The 20,353-nt window shown below is 37.3% G+C and overlaps 2 protein-coding genes across 2 annotated transcripts in view; one reads left to right on the top strand and one right to left on the bottom strand.

The window, feature by feature from the left end:
* The first annotated feature begins 648 nt into the window (after nucleotides 1-648).
* Nucleotides 649-7,950, top strand: lpl2a (lipoprotein lipase 2 a). The gene is made up of 10 exons (XM_079891431.1): nucleotides 649-975; nucleotides 1,763-1,947; nucleotides 2,053-2,232; nucleotides 2,334-2,445; nucleotides 2,533-2,766; nucleotides 3,527-3,769; nucleotides 5,647-5,767; nucleotides 5,866-6,072; nucleotides 6,481-6,576; nucleotides 6,666-7,950. Exons 1-10 carry the CDS (start codon nucleotides 870-872, stop codon nucleotides 6,685-6,687), a joined length of 1,506 nt encoding a protein of 501 aa, XP_079747557.1. The 5' UTR covers nucleotides 649-869; the 3' UTR covers nucleotides 6,688-7,950.
* The window catches only part of LOC307170330 (disintegrin and metalloproteinase domain-containing protein 10), a 30,201-nt gene continuing 17,392 nt past the window's right edge, over nucleotides 7,545-20,353 (bottom strand). The window contains exons 9-15 of the mRNA XM_079891427.1: nucleotides 17,748-17,908; nucleotides 14,811-14,982; nucleotides 14,514-14,658; nucleotides 13,528-13,711; nucleotides 12,830-12,929; nucleotides 12,435-12,655; nucleotides 7,545-8,758 (exon numbers count right to left, since the gene is read on the bottom strand). Of these exons, the coding sequence (XP_079747553.1) occupies nucleotides 8,654-8,758; nucleotides 12,435-12,655; nucleotides 12,830-12,929; nucleotides 13,528-13,711; nucleotides 14,514-14,658; nucleotides 14,811-14,982; nucleotides 17,748-17,908 (1,088 nt within the window). The 3' untranslated portion in view covers nucleotides 7,545-8,653. The remainder of the gene's footprint in view (nucleotides 8,759-12,434; nucleotides 12,656-12,829; nucleotides 12,930-13,527; nucleotides 13,712-14,513; nucleotides 14,659-14,810; nucleotides 14,983-17,747; nucleotides 17,909-20,353) is intronic.

The following is a 20,353-nucleotide window of genomic DNA, read 5'->3' as shown; positions in this document are numbered from 1 at the left end:
TACAAACGGAAGGAATGACCACAGCGCAGTTGTCATTGAGAGTTTTGGCAGGGTCCAAATGTTATGGTATGACTATGACACAATGCGTGCAAAGAGCATTTAGGGTACTGAGTTATAAATCTTTACTGTCTCGAATGACAAGAAAAGAGAACATTTTAAGTAAAAGGTATCAGTTTTTGGGGCTCTCCTCCATAATATTTTGCATGAATATTGACATAACCTGTTATGTCACTGTCAATATTCATGACATAACAGATTGTTGCCACAAAATGTCAGTTTTAAGTTGTCTAAAACCTGTCTGACCCATTTAGTTATTCAACCTAAGCATATACAAACTTCTATGTAAAGTTTCTTGGCCCTTTTCCCGCTAATAAATACACTACTGGTTGTTTGGAAGAATTAAGTGTTTTTTTGTGTGTGGTTTTTAATGAAAGAAGTCTCTAATGCTAGCCAATGATGCACTTATTTGATCAAATTACAGTAAAAATAGAAATATTGTGAAATATTTGTTAAATGTATTTTTCCTGATGGCAAAGCTGAATTTTCAGATAGATAGATAGATAGATAGATAGATAGATAGATCAGTCCAAGGTGACAACTGCATGTTTTATTATGGTAAAGAAACCTCGTGAGACATCGACAGCTCCGGACTAACAACAAATGTGTGACCGTATTACCCCGCCTGTGGGCTGAGACAAATTGTGCTCTTAGTTAGTAGTGCTATTTAGGAACTTAACTGAAGTCTGAGGCTCGGATTTCATTAGTCAGGTTTTCAAACAGCACCAGGACTCCGTATATTTTATAGCAGACTGCGCGCGCGATAGAAATTGGCGAAGGTCACAAGTGCACAAAGTTTAGGCAGAAAAGACATGAACATTTTCTCACTCCAGTGCGTTTCGTGGCTCGTATTATTAAGCTTCACTGGTCTGTTCGTCGCTGCTCTGGAGGAAGAAAACTTCTTCAACGGAGTCTTTGGTAAGATGTTTGTTGATGCTCCGTGAGAAAGGGATTCGCGGGTAACCTGAGGGGTTATTTTATTAGGACACGGTGCGATTCTTTCGTTTTTAATGTCTGCGTTTTCAAATCCTACCTCTAATCCTGTGTTTTTATTGCGACATTTTTAATTTCCGGCATCTGTCTGAGGTTTTAAATCTATGAATTAGCATGTAGAAGATGCTGGTCCATTTACTTGACATTTCTTCGAGTCGACCAGATGTTAGTTGACGTTTTATGCTGTTTTACGCAAGGATTTCTTGAAAGTAGGCTACGTTTCAAGTTCATTATCACTATATGTTATCTTTAAATTGCAATCTGATATCGCATCGATTAAAGGTGTGATAATAGTGTATAGTAATTTAGATATTATGGCTCCACCCACCTTGTTTGTCAACTATGGAAATATTTACTGTAGCTACTTTTGTAGCTGTTTCATAAAGCATGCTAAGTATGTTACAACTGAAGCATAAATATTTAAAATTGTATTTTTATGTCAGATTTTTTTTCATTACAATTTGAATGACATTGCCAATTATGCATTATTCAAATTCGAAAATGTATAGTTACATTTTGAAGTATAGTTTGTTTTTATTTTTATATATTGATTTTTTTAGTTATATTATTATTATTATAAATAAAAAACTCTTTTTTATATTATATTTTTAATTTTACTTTTGTAATATTTCACTATTTGATGTAGCCCTATTTCTTTAAATAAAAAAAAATATTTTACTTTTTTTTTTTAATGGCTATTTCCGTTACATAGGTAATTTCCTGGAGGATCTAAGGGACCTGTCAGATGTCAACAAAGCCAATGTCAAGTTTTCTCTGAGAAACCCGTCCCAACCAGATGATGATGTGTGTTACATTGTACGTGGCAAACCAGAGACCCTCAACAGCTGTGACTTCAACAACACTTCGAAAACCTTTCTAGTCATTCACGGGTGGACGGTACCTCAACACTTCTACATACATTTAATGAATTTTTCAATTGATTCTGATTCTTTTTCAACTCATCCCATATATGTTAGTGTTAATTTAGCTCTTTCCCTCTAGGTAAGCGGATTATTCGAGAGCTGGGTTGAGAAACTGGTTGCTGCCCTTTATGACAGGGAGAAAAACGCTAATGTCATTGTCGTGGACTGGTTGGACATGGCGCAGAACCATTATGCGGTGGCAGCACAAAACACGAAGATGGTGGGACAAGAGATCGGACTCTTCATAGACTGGCTGGAGGTTTGTGTCAGCAAATCAAGTCAGGCAAATAATATTTCTCATGTTGTGCAACTTAGTTGCACTGCTAATTTGTAATATTGTGCTCATACTTGATTCATAAGGAGACTATCAACATTCCTCTGGAGAAGTTGCACCTCATTGGCTACAGTCTTGGCGCCCACGTTGCGGGTTTTGCAGGAAGTCATGCAACGAACAAAGTTGGAAGAATCACAGGTAGGTTCACTGACTTTCTTTTGGAAATAAATCGTACAATATGTCTTAAATGCACCGTACATGGACAACAATTTGGTGTTTTTGCAGGTCTAGACCCTGCTGGGCCGGACTTTGAAGGGGTCCACGCACACAGACGGCTGTCCCCAGATGATGCCCATTTTGTAGATGTCCTCCACACATTCACCCGAGGTTCCCTGGGTCTCAGTATCGGTATCGAGCAGCCGGTCGGCCATGTAGATATATACCCCAATGGAGGAAGCTTCCAGCCTGGCTGCAATTTGAGAGGAGCTCTGGAGAAAATTGCTAGTTATGGAATACTTGGTAAAGACCTTGATCTGGGATATCTAAATATATGATTACCATTTACCTAAATATTTCACCAAAATTGATTGAAAAATAAAGGAAGAGTAAGCATAGATGCACTTGGGGCCATTGGTTCTTGAATTGTTGATTGTAGCATTGTAGCAATTTGACAAATATATTTATTTAAAAATTAAATATTAAAAATTATATGGTATATTTTTATATAAAATTTCTTAAAAATAGAACAATTGATATAATACAATTTAAATTAAAATTCACATAATAAAGTATAATTTATTTTAAATAATTTATCTTTGCTTATTTCTAATTTCTAATTATTTCTAATAACACAAAATAAAATATTATTTTGTAAAATATTTACACACACAAATTATGTAAAAGACTACAATTTAATATAAATTATAAATATATATATATATATAATATATTTTTAATTACCGGTAATAATAAATGCTGATTTATCGTAGCAATTCCTTTCTAGAAATTTCTTAAGTTATATTAAGTTATAAATTAAGTTATTTGTAACTTTCCCAAAGATGGAAAGAGATTAGTTATATATCAAGAGGTTGTGACAGCGTTTCATAATCACATTTTTCATAATCTGGCTTTCTAATCTGTTTTCGCAACTTACAACAAACCTTTGCTACAACTGATGCAACCCTTCGACAATGGAATCATTTATCTCTGCTAAGGAGCAAGATATTTACTTGTGTGACAGTAAAGTTCAAAATCATATCAGTTTCATTAATGCCCTTAGCCATGAATAATGCCATCAGATGTGAGCACGAGAGGTCCATCCACCTGTACATCGACTCCCTGCTGAACGAGGAAGAAGCTAGCAGGGCGTACAGCTGCGGGAGCAATGACATGTTCGACCGCGGCATGTGCCTCCAATGTCGCAAGAACCGCTGCAACACTGTGGGCTACAAAGTCAGCAAAGTCCGCAAGGCACGAAGCGTTAAGATGTTCACCAGGACACGAGGCTCCATGCCATTCAGAGGTCAGTGTCAAGATTTTCTAGTTTCCTGTTTTCTATTTTCATTTTAAGCTTTCTTTTCTTAATTTTTCCTGTTTTTTTTTTTTAAATGTCTATAGTTTTTATTAAGCTTTAGTTGATTTAGTTTTAGTTATTATAACTTAAACTAACTTTAACTTTAAAATAACTTTATTTATAACTTAAACTAAGCGAAAATAAGAAATGTTGCGATGGCAACTAGCTGAAATACAAAACAAGTTTATATTTTATTTTAGTAAATATTTTATTTCAAGAAATGAATGTTTTTTTTATGGTTTTAGTTTTAGTTAAAGTGCCCCAATTATGCTTTTTCTGATATTACCGTTCATGTAGAGTGTAATAAAGCTGTTTGTGAATGTAAAAGGTCTGCAAAAAAAGTTGAAAAAAATCAAAGTGCACGAAAGAAAGACCAATTCTGAACTGCCTGAAACGAGTTGTCAGTAATTCCAGTGCAAATGTGTTACAAACCTATGTAATAAAGTCTATGTAGGTTTGTAACAGGGTGCGAGTTACAAACCATAACACTGCAAATGTGTTACAAACCTATGTAGGTCTTAATCTTATGTAGGTTTGTAACAGGATGTGAGTTACAAACCTGTAACACTGCAAATGTGTTACAAACTTATGTCGGGTTTGTAACAGGATGTGAGTAACAAACCTGTAACACCGCAAATGTGTTACAGTCCTATGTAGCTTTGTAACAGCATGTGAGTTACAAACCTGTAACACTGCGTAACAAATGTACATAGGTTTGTAACACATTTGTAATAGGCTCTATGCACGATCGCTTCCACGTTTTGTCTCAGCCCGCCCAGTTACATCTGGTGCTGCGTCGGAAGCCGTTTTTGCATTAGGTGGAGATGATGGCAAATTACAGTCGCTGTTTACAAGAACTTCCAGCGGTTAACGTAAATGATGTTAACAATATTGTGAGGCAGTTAACTGTCACACATGAGTAAGAAAGATAAGTTCTTTAAATTCTAAATTTCAAGCTACATCGACAACTTTGAGGGTGAGTATTCTCTCATATCGCGCAAAATCTGACTAGCGAATCAGTTTCTAAAATCGTTGTCTCCGTTTCTGAGAAAATGAATTTTATTAAAGTTTTGCCGCTATACACTTCCCTATAGAACGCGCTATGCAGAAGTAAAGACACCGGCTGAGATCCTACCGGAAATACGTCAGCAGCGTTCGTGCATAGAGCCTATACATTGTTAGGCCTGTAACACATTTGCATAATGCCAGCCTATGGTCTTCATTGGCTGCCTGCGAGCAACGTCTATTTTGCTCCACCCTTAGCAGAGACCTGAAAGATTTTGGTTTGTGTTGTTGACACGTCGAGATGTGGTTTTACGCTCTGAAAAAGCAAATCCACTTTGCATTCACTTCCAAAGGATGAGGATTTGCATTGATACAGTAAAACCGGCGCCATTATTACAGTACGTATTACTGTGTATACACGCGCTGAGAAAGATCCGGTGCTTAAGTTCAGATAAGGGTAATTGGTGTTTTGTTTCTGACATGCGCTGTAAGCGGTATACCGGTATACCGGTAAATGCGGTAAACCAATCACAACAGATTGAGCCATCTGACCAATCAGAGCAGAGTATGCTCTCGGAAAGGAGGGATTTAGAGAGACCGAATCCTTTATCGAACCGTTTCAGACACTGTGAGAAAGGAGGTGATGCTGCAATGTATATTGTGAGAAAATGATTTTTGACCTTGGATTCATGTAAACCTATTGTAGGAGTTGTCCAAGACAAAATAAGAAACCTTTAAAATAGCATATTAGGGGCACTTAAATTAAAAATAAAAACCCTTGTTGTGGGTGCTACAACATCTGGTCATTTTTTATTTCATAGTTTTTCACTATCAGCTGAAAATCAACTTCCTTGGAAAAATAAATCATTTAGAGATGGAACCAGTCCTGACAGTCTCACTTTACGGTACCAATGGTGAAGCAGAAGATCTCAAGTTGAACGTGTGAGTAATCAATACTTATATCTTCTAAAGATGGCTATATTGTGTTCATACCAGTCAAATGTCAATGCTAACTATCTTTAAATTATTTCAACAAGCAGACAGGAGAAGATCACCAGCAATAAGACTCATTCATTCCTCGTTATAACCGAGAAGGACATTGGAGATCTTCTGATGCTGAAGTTTAAATGGGAGGAGTCCACTTCCTCTTTACTCACTCTGTTCTCCTCGTGGTGGTATGGAGATTCCACAAATTCTGACGTACCGATCTATAAAGTCCGAGTCAGAGCTGGGGAGACACAAAAAAAGTATGTTCCTACCAGTCTTGCTAGATATAATGAACCTAAAAAGCTTTCAGACACTTAAAATTCACATTTTTGAGCCTATTTTGCTCAATGACTTGAATGAATTGGTCTCAAGGAAGTCAGTTTTCCTAAAGTTCACACAGGTGCTCAAACAGAGTAACTCCAGGTGTAATTCATCACATTAACTATGAGCCACTAACATTTCACAACCAGAAAATGTCACAATATGTCTTCATTTTGAACGTATCTACTGATTAGTATCTACTAATATAATTTCAAACCTAACAAAATTCAACTTTGTGAAATGCTTTGGTTGAAAAGTTTGCTTTCTTTACATTTAATGCCACATGTAAAGTGATATTCACATATTTTTAAGTATCTAACAGCTTTCATTCTTTCATTTTTTCTTAGAATTGTGTTGTGTTTAAAAGATCACCAAACAGGAAGTTCAGTTCAAGAAGTTGTATTTGTGAAATGCAGGGAACCATGGAGGTCTTTATCTAAAAGGTGATAATAGCGTAGGCTACTATAATTAATATCCTCACATTTAATCTAAAATAATTCTAATAACTGCCATTTTCTTTGTTTCAACACAGGCCTAAATTGAAGAGCCAATGAAACGATTTGAAAGAGATTTTGATGAAGCACTTCAACAAATGTATTTATACAGATGTTATTTATTAAGACTGTAACTGCACTGTATTGAATAATGTATTGCTATGAATGTGATTCATGCAAATGGATTGTGGACTTTTGTACTATCATATGGAATAGGCTTAAAAAGCCTTGAATTGTGATTGATTTCATTGAATAGCAGTGGATTTATATTTGAATGGTCATTAGTTAATTCAGTTTATCATTATATGTCATGTTGATTCTTCTGGCTACAATCACTGTCCAAGAATACATTGCATTACATTACTTATCTATCTGTATTCAAAATTAAGTGTTTGTTATAAATTATACTCTACAAGTTTCATGTTAAAGGTGAGGTCACATTAACCGTTTTTTCGGCGAAATCCTGCAATTTTAGGTAGGAATCCACGTGACTGGGAATGTCGCGTGAAGGCGAAATATTTCCACGCATTTCGTTCAAGTTGGTCACGTGAATTCACCGCCTTAATAAACAGAAAGATGCTTGTTTTGATAGTGACTTCTGTGATCTGTGCTTCATACATCGCTATACCTTTAACAATAAATAACAAAACTTTTTATGTGCAAAATTTCGCTAATGTAACAAGTGTAACTAAACAATTTTGCTATTTTGACTAAATTGTCCGTAAACACGGATAACTTTTCGATGGTACGTTTCCACTGAGGAAAATTTAAACCATCACTTGAAATATTGAATGTTTAGTATGTTGTTTGAGCAAAAGAAACAATTACATCCAGAAGGCACCTTTTAAAGTCCAAATAAATCAACTGCAAGGTAATCTAAAAAAGAAATCATAATGAAATGAGAACAAATGAAGTATCTACTGTGTGTTGAATGTATTTTATTATTGGTAGAAGTTAAATTATTCCTCTTTTGCACTTTATATAGGTAATCGACATTCATAAGCAGGAAAAAATATTCCAAAAAAGGCCTACTGCAACTGACATTTAATCGGTCTACTACATCATACAAACTTCTACAACATTTTATACTTTTTTATGAAAAATAATGTGATGTACATCAATGAAATAAACTGTACTGTAAATGTGTCAAAATATATATAAAAATATGTCTTTGAGCTAAATGTATGTCTTTTTAAATGTCTTGAGATCTAAACTTGAAATGTTTTATGCATTAATTTAGCTTTTTTGCATTTCTTAGAGTACATTATATTCATATAAATTAATTTACAAATTGAATTCTATTAAATATGCTAAAAAACATTTAAATTTCCGATTTAATAGTTTTTGAACTTTTTTACCCCATACAAGCTTAAATGTCACTCAGTTCTCTGTGCTTATCATGGTAACCACCCCAAGGACGACACGAAGAGATAAAATCGTGAAAGCAAATCCAGCAACTCAAACAAATTGGTGTCGCGATATCACTCATCATACCCATGAGTTTGTAAAACACTACATTTTGACCTTTCTGATAGTGTTTTGAACCTGTGATTTCCGGAGGAACCAAATATGCAGAGACAACCAAAAGAAAGCCATTTGCAGGTTGACATCTACTGATTTTGTATTGTAGCATTCCCAAAAACCTGTTGTGTATGCATGAAGCTACAGCCATCTGTTATCTATGTTTCTCAAAATTATAAAGTCATGTTCTTTGATTTCTCTGAAATAAATGTAGGCGACATTGTGTACAAAGTTATTGAGAGCAATGATTTATAGTTGGAAAGCTCAATCCTCAAATCAGCACTGGAGTTAAAATAACTTTCTAAAGACCAATGGTGTGTGACACATGGGTGAAGTAAACTCAAATCATGTTTGGACAGATGCTGTGCATGACTCTCAGCTGTGCATCTGGACAGCCTTCAATGATCAGTCAGATGTTTTGAACATTCATAAGTTGCCTCAAAAGCAATGTTTTCTTGCTTGCAGGGGTTTCTTGCCAGTTGGAAGGCCCCAGATGGAGAGATGTTTACCTGTCCTCATCAATTTCAAGGGGCTGTCCAAAAACACAGATAGTCCCAGCCATTACTCCTGAAATAGCGAGAATAGCCAGAAGAATTGCCCACCAATGTGCCTACGAAAGAGAAAAGAGAAGTTTCAAATTATATAAAGAAAACTGAGTTACGGTAAATGAATGAAATCCAAAAAAACAGCCAATGGAAGATGCTACACTGTAAAAAATTCCTGTAAATTTACATGAAAATTTAACAGCAAAATGCTGTTTTCATGTAATAACTGCAAGTTACCGTTTTTTGCAATGCATTATGGGAGAACTTGGTCGCTTCAAATTGCGTGTTGACCAGCAACAGTATGACACTGTTATTTAACAGTATAATACCATATTTTTCCATGCACATGTGAGTTTAGGAAGACATTTTAGTTTATCTGCATGAGGTTATTTTGCAGCTCTGCCTAGTATTATTTTACATGTAAACTACCTATTACTTTTAAATATTACATTTTAAACATCCAGTGATGTTTTTGCGATTTTAATCGGATGAAGCGACTTTAGACTTTGACCACAGGAATGTGAGCCCATTGTAGGCCTACAGACTGTCATCACATCACATTCAAACGGGTAAGAAACTTTTATTCAACTTGCACATTTTCCTTAACTTTATCTGAGTAAACAATTAGTGTGGAATGTTTTTTTTTTTCGTTCTTTTTTTCTTATGTGGTTAATTTTTTTACGTGAGATTCAAACCGTCCATTATCTGCTGCTGTTATTTGCAACTAGCCTACTCTTTGATTTGATCTGTAAGTTACCAAGTGGTACGTCTAAATATTAACATACAGTATCCAGTGAAGTGTAATTAGATGACAGGATAGCGTGTTTTAATCATGGAAAAGTAACCGAGTAAAACGATTGCATGCTTGTGAGCTTGTTAGCAAACACTCAAGACTGCATTTCGTTTGTATTTGCTACCGTCATGCACAGTTTATGCATATGCAACGGACACATGTCCCAATCTTTATCGAAGCAAAAGATAGGTGAGGTATGATCAAAATTCATAAATCTTGCGTGATTACTGTGAACGTGCATGTTCAAACCTCTGCAGAAATAACAGCATAACAGATGGACGGACGGAATGTTGATAATTTTCAGATTTTTCTATTTTATTGAGATTATTTTTTTTAGGTATCTCTTCTTTACATTATGTTTTCCTTGTCATTGTAGTTAAACTCCTGAAGGCTAACTTTGTAGAGAAGCAAGGACTCATTCTTTAAAGAACTGTGAGTTTGCCTATTGTTTGTTCTATTAACACCTGTATAGTTGTTCACCTAAAAATAGTAGTTATCTCATCATTTACTTAACCTTGTGTTCTCTTTCTCTTGGAGGAAAAATTAAGATATTGTTGTGGAGAAATGATGTCTGTTTTCCCAAACAATGGAAGACGAATGGGGACCAAACCTTCAAGCTCCAAAAGGAACATAAAGGTACAGTACCATTAAAGGGATAGTTCAACCAAAAATGAAAATTCCCCCATGATTTACTCACCCTGAAGCCATCCTAGGTGTATATGACATTCTTCTTTCAGACAATTACAATCTGAGTTAGATTAAAAAATGTCCTGGCTCTTCCAAGCTTTATAATGGGAGTGAATGGGCACCATTTTTTTAAGTCCATCGAAGTGCATCTGTCCATCATAAAAGTGTCCCAAATGACCCCCGGTGGTTAATAAAGGCCTTCTGAAGTGAAGCGTTGCATTCTTGTAAGGAAAAAATTCATATTTAAAACTTTATCGACTAAAATAACTAGCTTCCGGCAGATGGCTATACGCAAGTCGACTTATGCCAGTTCAAACAAACAGGGCTGAGCAACCGCGTTCGTCATTACTTCGTGCGTCATGTTCAAGTGTTACTCTTTCGCCGTAAATCGATGCGTACGGCCGCCTGGCGGAAACTAGTTATTTTAGTTGATAAAGTTATAAATATGGATATTTGTATTTTATCTTACACCAATGCATCGCTTCACTTCAGAAGGCCTTTATTAACCCCTCAAAGCAGTTTTGGGACACTTTTATGATGGATAGATGCAACTCCAATTGTATTCGTCTGAAAGAAGAATGTCATATACTCCTAGGATGACTTCAAGGTGAGTAAATCATGGGCTAATTTTAATTTTGGGGTGAACTATCTCTTTAATCTAAGTCACCTGTCGTTTCATGTAATATCAAAGATTTGAGACCAAAGCATCAAAAACTAGACTCCAATTGCTAGATGTACGGTGAGAGAAACTGAATCACTTCAGAAAACTGGTTAAAACATGTGACCCGTATAAATTAGGCTAATTTTATCTTTCATTTACTATGACTATTGGTGTTCCCCATTATTGATCCCCATTCTCTTCTTTGCCATTGTAGGGACAAACAGACATTTCATTTCCATTAAAATATCGTCCTTTGCATCATCAGAGTTTAAATCTGCATAAGGGTGAGTAAATGAGAAAATTATAATTTTTACATAAACCATTCATATTCTGAATATGTTAGGCCTATTGCCTCTCTAGAATATAAGCAACAAGTAGCACATTAAGTTTTACATTTTTTATTTACAGATACAAATACTGTCAGTCATCTTAAATTGTTTTCTTTACCAATAGATGTCTGCCAAACCTGCTGACCTTGAGAAAATGCTTGCCTGTGTCTCCTTTGATCCTTCTTGGTAAGTATGTCATATTAGACATGTTAGTTTTGTTTATCAGGATAAGATCCACATTTATGGGCCTCATGCTAGAATCTACTGACTATAAATGTACTCTGTATGATCTCTGCAGTTAATTCCAAGTCTTCAGTGAATTTTCCAGTAGTTTTTAGTTAGAAATTTTTAGATAACCAAAATTATACACTGCAATTCATTTTAATTGAAAATTTTCTCCTCTTATTTTTCAGATACTTTATTGGAATAAATCCGGAAAAGAGAACCAAAGCTGCACAGAGAAAAGAGGTGTGTAAAATAACTGGGAAAACTGCAGAAAAAGACTTTAACCATCAGTCCAAAAGTCTAAAATGCTGATATATATTTTATAAACTATTTGTTTTGATATAAAATAATTGGCTAGTGTTCACTGAAGCCTGACTTAAGAGTATATTTGTATTTTATGAACAGGTTATGTATGTATGTATGTATGTATGTATGTATGTATGTATGTAATTATGTATGCCTGTTTTAAGGCATATGGTAAAAGTCTATCTAATGTTGTATGAGAATAAATCTAAAAGTTTATCTAGTGTTGTGTTGTTCTTAAAGGTATTAGCTTTAATAAAGCATGTTTTAAGGTCATCTTTTGTTTGAGCCATTTGTTTGCAAGCAATTTTCAGTGTGTTTTAGAATGCAAATTTTAAATTGTAAGATTCTAGTAGTGTTACAATGTAAAGCTCACATTTTAGAGTACTTTAATACACTTTATAGTAATACACAGTTTGTGTATATGCAGCTGAACACCTGACAGTATTATACTGTGCAGCCTATATTTTCTACAGCACAGTACTGTAATATTTTTTACAGTAATAAACTGTTACTTCAGATTACAGCATTCTACAGGTAAATCTAGCTGCCTGTAGTTTACTGTAAATTAACGGGAACATTTTTACAGTAATAAACTGTTGTTTCAGATTACAGCAGGTCCACTGTAAAATTACAGCATTCTACAGGTAAATCTAGCTGCCTGCATTTTACTGTAAATTAACGGGGAAATTTTTTACAGTGTAGCATGTTACATTAGACTGTTTTAAATGCGAACAACAAACCTTCATCCAACCGGCCAGGTCATCAAACTCATCCAATTTGAGGAAAGAATTTTTGAGCCTTGCAATTGGGCCGTCCGCATCTAGGATTCGGCAGACTTTAAACCTGTCGCAGTAGCCTCTGTTTCCAGAGCAGGGTGATCCAGGATCCAACGCGACACGTTTCCCGTTAAAATAGTGCAAAAGAACCGAAGAAGTGGTGCTTGCGCAGGTATTAGGTTTATCTACAGAGGAAAAAAAAGAATAATGCCAAGGAAGTAAACTAAAAATCGGATACAAGAACATACGTGTTTAATTTACATTTTATAAAGTAGTAATGTCAGCACAAACAGCTGTTTATGCATCTAATTTATTTGGAGCAGTAAACACATTCTGATGTGGCGGAACATTGTGGTTACCTCTCTGCTGGCAGCACATGTGGCACTTCTCCATCTTGTTCTCTCCCGGACAGTCACATTGCACCATGTCGTACAATGCGCAGAGAGACAGGCCACATTCCTGTGACATCAAGCCACAAGACATTGGTTATAGAGAACCTCAGATTGTATAATAGGGTAATACACAAACAAAAAAAATCCAATTTGTATCACTATGCTCATTAAGCCTAAATAATTCCATGTGTTTAGCTCGCAACCACGCAATCTTTTGGATTTCTTTTGTCTTTTCATTCCCTAATCCCTACCCAATCTTCTTCATGCAAACAGATATTATTTATGACAATATGATGTTTTTATGACTTTGGACTAAGAAAAGGGGTATTTTGTATTACATATTGCATACATCCTCAAGGCTATGCGCTGACGTTTGTGGAATATCTCCAATACATTGTTTTTTGTAATCTGAATAGTTAAAAAATGCATGAAAACTGATGTTAACAAACGGGATCCAAACTACATGTATATGTGGTTTGAAACTGGATTCAAATCTGGATATGTTTCAGTCTGAATGGTCTAACCAGATATCAATGTAAATATGTAGATACACTGTATATGGACTAACTACACTGAATTGAAACAGACACGGATTGAATCCAAATCGAATTAGTACAGTGTGAACACAGCTAAAAAGATATTGTTGGTCGCCCTGTTGGACGTACCCCGTTGAAACAGACACGTGTGCCATCACTGCATATTGTCATGTTGGGCTTGGCGGCAGGTTCTGGACATGAAGCAGTGGAACCGGAGCATACACTTTGGTTGCGGCAATCAGAGTGTCGTTCACACATCAGCCCAGCTTCCTTGAAGACACAATGGGAGCTGCAGCACAGACCCTGGCTAGGACTGAGATAGATAGAACTGTACCTTAAACATTTACCAAAGATCAACTTCAAGAATTTAAGTTTTGTGGACCTGGAAAACTATGATAAGTTCAGGCATTCTTAGAGCTTATCCCAAATGGTGCTGTTGATGTAGCCTTTATTTGTATGTTCCCATGTAGTCCACAAGACCCTTCGGAAGGGGTGTCCAACCAAGCTCCGGGATCGACACCTTCCTGAGTAGCTCCAACCCTCTATCAAACACCAGCCAAGACGTTTTTAGTATTTCTGAAGACCTTTATTAGGTGGTTCAGGTATGTTTAACTAGTGTTGGAGATAAACCTGTCAAGAAGGTAGTCCTCTAAACGCATGATGGCAGGGGTGACCAACTTAGTTCCTGGAGGCCCACCTTTCTGCATAGTTTACTCCAACTTGCTCCAACTCACCTGTTTGGAAGTTTTAAATAATCGTGAAGACCTTGATTAGCTGGTTCAGCTGTCAAATTGAGATTGGAGCTATAATTTCCAAAAAAGGTGGCAACTCCAGGAGCATGACTGGACACTCCTGGTGTAAGGTCTCCCATTTGTCATTTTATTTAAAAGGGATTTTACTATCACCCCCAGCACTTACTATCACCATTGATACATCCTTTTGGAAAGCCCCCTCTGTTGCAGTCTTAACAGTGGTCTGCTATCTAATAGATGATGTGTCTTTACACCACGAAGGATGGGGTTGACAGCACTATTTGGGACCTTAGAGTAAAGAAGTTTAATTTGTCCAAAAAGTCCAAAGGTCATCCTCCTGACACAAAATGGACTGATGCAAACCTGCACTGTTTTTCGGGCTTCAGTCGACATTCAATGCCTGAAGGTTCCTTCGAGCTGTAGCAGCATGGATCGCTTTCATTGTGACCCACGTCGCACTCCTCACCCTTTTCTACGATGCGGTTTCCACAAATGGGCTGCTCACTAACTGACAAGGCAAAACAGGTACATCTCCAGTCAGTTTATCTCACGACATGGAGCCATGGAGATCAGCCCCATTGTAGGAATGATTTAGAACTGAGACAAGCTAACATTCATTAGCATATCTATCCCATCCAAGAATTTAGACAGGGGTCATACCTACAAAGCATCTGTCCTTCTTGATATTCAGAATGCGACTCATGTGCCGCAGGCTGCAAGGGGAGAACTTGTCACTGTTCTCCTCAATCTTGTTGGTGGCTTGAGGGAACATCAAGAACCTTCCTTTTTTACCAGTGATCTCCAGGCCTCCACAGTCAGAACCCTCATCGTGCTGCCACAGACAAATCATAATGTAAAATGTAAACGTTAGAGATGCTCCGGTTGACCGGCCATAAATGGCTTTTAGTTTTATTTTGGCCGATCTCTATTCTGTACTTACACACAAACTGCATTGCAATCATTTTTCAAAATGTAATTTGTGTGGAAATATAAGAAGTCTGTGTACAGGACATTAATACAGGTCAGAGATGGGACACGCTGAAGATGGACGCAAAGAAGAGAACAAAGATTCACCAGCAGAGCCAATACTATACCAGGCACAGCAAGCTCACTGTTCGCTATGTTTGAAATACAGGAATAAAAATATAAATATTGAATTGGGGATGGGGGGGGGGGTATATGAATGAATCTCTGAAGGGAACTGTCTTTAGAAAAATTTCAATGCCATTTTTTCCCTCTTACCTTCATATAAAGTGGTCTTTATAATCGCAGTTCTATAAGCACCACCTACTGTCAGAGAGTGAATTTGCATTTTCATTCAGTCCGTCTGCTGTTTTTTAAAATGCAGTGGTTGCCTTGAATTTCAAATGGCTACAGTATATAGAGCATCCACCAAAGACTTTGTCTTCGCAAGCAAAGATGGGTCATGGTTCACCACTTTGTACCATATTTCATGAGAGAATTGTCAAACAATTCAAAAAGCACATTTCTCAATGAAAGATTGCAAAGTATTTAGGTCTTTCACTACCTACTATACATAATATTGTGAAAAGATTCAGGGAATCCAGAGAAATCTCAGTCCATGCAGGGCAAGGCAGGAGACCTCTGTTGAATGTGTGTGAGCTTTGAGCCCTCAAAATGGCATTGCATGAGAAACCGTCATGCTACTGTGTTAAATATAGCCACGTGCTCGGGAATACTTTGGAAAACTGTTGTTACTTAGCACAGTCTGCCGCTGCATCAAGAAATGCAACTTGAACCTCTTTTATGTTCCATGGGCCTGAGACAGTGGTCTAATGGCGCTTTTCCATTACCAGTACCAGCTCAACTCGACTCGACTCGACTCGACTTGCCTCGGCTCGGCTCGGCTCGCTTTTCGCTCCGTTTTCCATTGCAGATAGTACCTCCACAATAGTACCTGGTCATCATAGCGACACCGCAGGAAACTGCCATGACTTAATCTTCTACGCGAGGCACCTGCTACCCACACACACAGGACAATGGAGGAAATCGAGTGTATGCTGTTTTTGGATGTTTTTGTTGTTTTTTATTCAGGATACTCCGTCTGGCGCGTGCAATGATGACGCAGTGAATAGTGACGATTCTCTCTGACCAATCAGCAGTCTGCCGTGTTTTCACGTCACATTTTTGTATCGCCTCAGCTCGCTTGGAACCTCGCTGGAGGTGGTACGAAAAAAAATACCTGGAAGCAGGTACAGGTACAACTTTTACACAGTGGAAAACCAAACAAAGCCGAGTCGAGTCGAGCCGAGGCGAGCTGGTACTGTGTAGTGGAAAAGCGCCATAAAAGACAGTGGAAATGTGTACTGTGGACAGATGAATCCACGTTTCAGCTTGGTTTTGGGAAAAACTGACTTCGAGTCCCAAAGACGAAAAGGACCATCCAGACTTTCATAAGTGACAGGTGCAAAAGCAAACATCTGTCATGGTATGGGGGTACATCAATGCAAACGGTATAGGTGCCTTGCATATGTGTGAAGGTACCATTGATGTGGAGGTGTATATTGGGATTGTACAGAGACATATGGTCTGCCATCAAGATGACATCTTCCCTGGTAAGCAAGACAATGCCAGGCCTCATTCTGCACATGCTACAAAAGAGTGGTATCGTAGACACTCTACACTGTAGAATGGATGTGCCTGACTGCTTGCCTACAGTCCAGATCTGTCTCTTATTGAAAATATATGGCCCATCATGAAAAAGAGAATCAGACAACGATGACCACAGACTGTTGAGCAGCTATCTTGTATCAGGCGAAATTGGACAATCCTCAATTCCCAAACATTTAGAAAGTGTAATTAAAAGGAAAGGTGATGTGACACAGTGGTAAACATGCCTCTTTCTCAACTTTTTTAGAGTGTGTTGCAGTCATCAAAATCAAAATTTGTTTATTTTTACAAAATACACTAAAGTTGGACAGTGAAAACTTTGAAAATCTTTTCTTCTTACTTTTGTCAGTTAAATATCTACCTTTCCATGGCTATGAAGTAGTTATAAAACTACTTCCAGGTATACAAATTGAGCTTTTCATTCACACAAGCTCTGTGGCTCCAGGAAAGATACGAGACAACTGGGCCAAAGGCCATTGGCCCCTTTCCCAGTACTCCCCATAAATCACAGGTGATGTGGATCCTCTGATCTGCTCTGCATCCCAAATTCAGTCTGGAAACAATGAGCCATGCTTGTCAGCCCTCTGCTGTGAAATGTGCCTTAACATGTAAAGGGAACATGGACAGCCGGAGAAGAGCAGAGCTAATCTGCCAAAGAGTCCTAGGAAGTGTGAAGAACATGGCTGCAACAGGTGAAAAAAGATCACTGAAAGGCATTTAGATATGCAACATACCGATCATATTCTATAGTGTGACATGCTATGCTAAAGCCTGCAATCTTAACAAAAATAAGCTAGTATTTGGCAACAGTATAGCAGCATGCATTTTCAAAACAAAACAAATTAAATTGATTTGCAAACCCAGTTGCAAACCCTACATTGATTATAACTATTAATTAAACTGACAGAGGTTTGTTGGTGATATCAACCAGCTGGTGGTGACAGCAAAGGCCGACATATGACTCACAGGGGCTCCAAGACTATGGCCCAACTCATGGGCAAAGGTCAGATGCACGAGTTTGGGAGAAAGGTAGTTGCCGTAGTTCTGAAGGGTGATTAGACCCGTGTTATGGCTGGAATTGCGACCACCCTTCACGATCATCTCAGAGCAGACTCCTCCCCAGTCATCTGAGAATCAGAGAAAGGACAATCTGAAATGAGATTCAAACTAAAAACATCAGTCCACAAACATAAAAATGCTAACTTCAGGCACATGTATTAAAGCAAAGTCCAGTCCTGCTCCAGGAGGGCCACTATTCTATAGAGTTTAGCTTGTGTTTTAGTGCTGAAAACTCTGCATTTACGTGTTTCTTGGAAATCGATGTGTCAGTGGGGTTTAGGTCGGCCAAAATATCTTCTGTCATGATTTACATACTGTAAAGAATGAGAAGAACACGCTAGCAGAGTTGCTTACTTTTCTCATATGAGTTCCCCTGTGTTTCAAGCCTTTATAATGCCAACAGACAATTTTACTGCTGATCATAAGCAGCTGGTCTTTTTCGCACAGCCCTAACCAATTACATCATCGTTGACTAAAGTCTGCTGGTGGGTGGTAAGAGAGGTTAGACTTGTAGTTGGTCAAGATCAGCTGGTCCATCAAAGTCCCAAGTCCTGGATTGTTTTAAACCAGGCTGGCTGTGAACTCTTTTAGTCTAGCAAAATCAAAGGTCAAGCTAATGTCTTCCTCAGATGTTGTTAGATTTGTGTTTCCCATCCAGGGAGCTGGATTTTTTCTTTCTTTCGCGTGTCGGGGGGAATTTACAAGAACCATTCATTGTGCCTGGATAAACTGGCTAAACATAAAACTTATGTTAACTGTGGGTTTATAGAGGTTTTATGGTCATCATCTGTATCTCATGTACGCCACACTTCTCACATGAGGAATAGGTCTTCATTTTTTAAATTGCTGAGTCACTTGTCACTGGTTCTAATTAACAGAAACGCAGGAGTTTTAAAATGTCTAAAAATTCCAAATGACAGCTAAATCAACTGACTGAGAACAGGATGTATTATTATATAATAGTTTTATTATAAATTATTATTATTACTGTATGTCTGGATTATTAAACTTTATATGTTATTACTATAAGAAATAATCTACACATTAAAAATTTTAAGGTCTTGCAGACCATGTCTATCCAGCTATAGTCCTATTAGAAGGAGAATGGTGTGGTCCAGATAAACACATTAAACCAACTATGTGAGCTATATTCAATTAGACAATGGAATATAAATGCAGTGCATGGTTGCAGAGCTTGCTCATCCCAACTGACTAGGAACAGGGCCAAATGAAATGAAGGTGAACCGTTTACTCCGGTGTACTCTAGTTCACAGGCATCTTTACAGAACTTTTGAGCTCATTCAACAACATGTAAGGTGACCAGGATGGTGCCTCGGGGACGTTGCTGCCTTTCACAGTTGCTATATCAGGCTCTTTTTCCACTGGACTTGCATGGAGCCATTTTTGTCACAAGGTTTTTAGGACACAAGGCTGTTGATTGGCACCACAACACAGTCACTTGAGAGAAGCCATCATGATCTAGGGTTTTACTCTGTGAAACAATCAGTGAAAAGTCCAAACCATGCAGATGCCGAAGTAATTAACTTGATACCTGAGGCTGAGGACTATGGGAATATTCATATTTTAGGGTTTATTGTACCAGGCCAATAGAGTGCTGCAGTGATGATGTTTTTTTTGTAGGCCAAACCGGAAGTTAGCATCGACAACAACTCAATAGGATTTTCCATTGGCTTTTGGATAATTGCAGAAAATAAGCTCCCTTGGCCAACAAAACTTTATGATTCTTAAGGTACGGTCACATTTACCTTTGTGCAATAAAATCCTGCAGGTGAAATGCAGTCATCATTTTTCACGTGAAGTGAAAATTTTGGAAATCTTAAAGCCTTATTCACTGCGTTTACCTATTTAAAGCAGTTTGGTTTTGGAACTGACCTCAGAGTAAGCATTCATGCATCGCAGCACTATTGACAATATTGACTATTATGAAATTTTGCTGAAGTTTCACTAATGTAACCACACCATTAAACATTTTGTTCATCTTCGCAAATTAACTAAATTTTTATAAAATTTGAAGCCTAAATACAATCGCCAGAAGTAAAAATCTAAACACAGACTATGAATGAACTACACCAGGGCCGCATGACTTCAACATCACTACTACTAAGCTTCCGACAACTCTTTCAGTCTTTATTTAAAAGACATTTTCCCTGAAACTTTGAGTTAGAATAGTTTGCAAGAGTGTGATTATAAACACAAGCAAACTAGAGAGTAGATGAGTTTACCTGTTCATATGTTTAATGTCCCCGACAACCTCTGTAGTCCCAATTAGCCACTTGTTAGCAACTGCCTTATACAAGACAAGTACAGGCTTGAAAAACAATCACAAGGAGGTATTACTGATGTATTTTATGTTGTAGAATAAAACGTGAAATATCTTAAGTCTGTGTTTACCACACACCTTATTTAAGGAATTTAGCCAAAAACCCATTTTTAAAAAATCCATTTACTTCAGGACAAAAATGCTAACTCGTTTCTGGGTTTTGGCCTACAAA

The sequence above is a fragment of the Squalius cephalus genome (genome assembly GCF_949319135.1).
Source record: "Squalius cephalus genome assembly, chromosome: 13".
In the NCBI taxonomy this organism is placed as follows: Eukaryota; Metazoa; Chordata; class Actinopteri; order Cypriniformes; family Leuciscidae; genus Squalius; species Squalius cephalus.
Note: the sequence above shows the minus strand (reverse complement) of the source record. Positions and strands in the feature narration are given on the sequence as shown.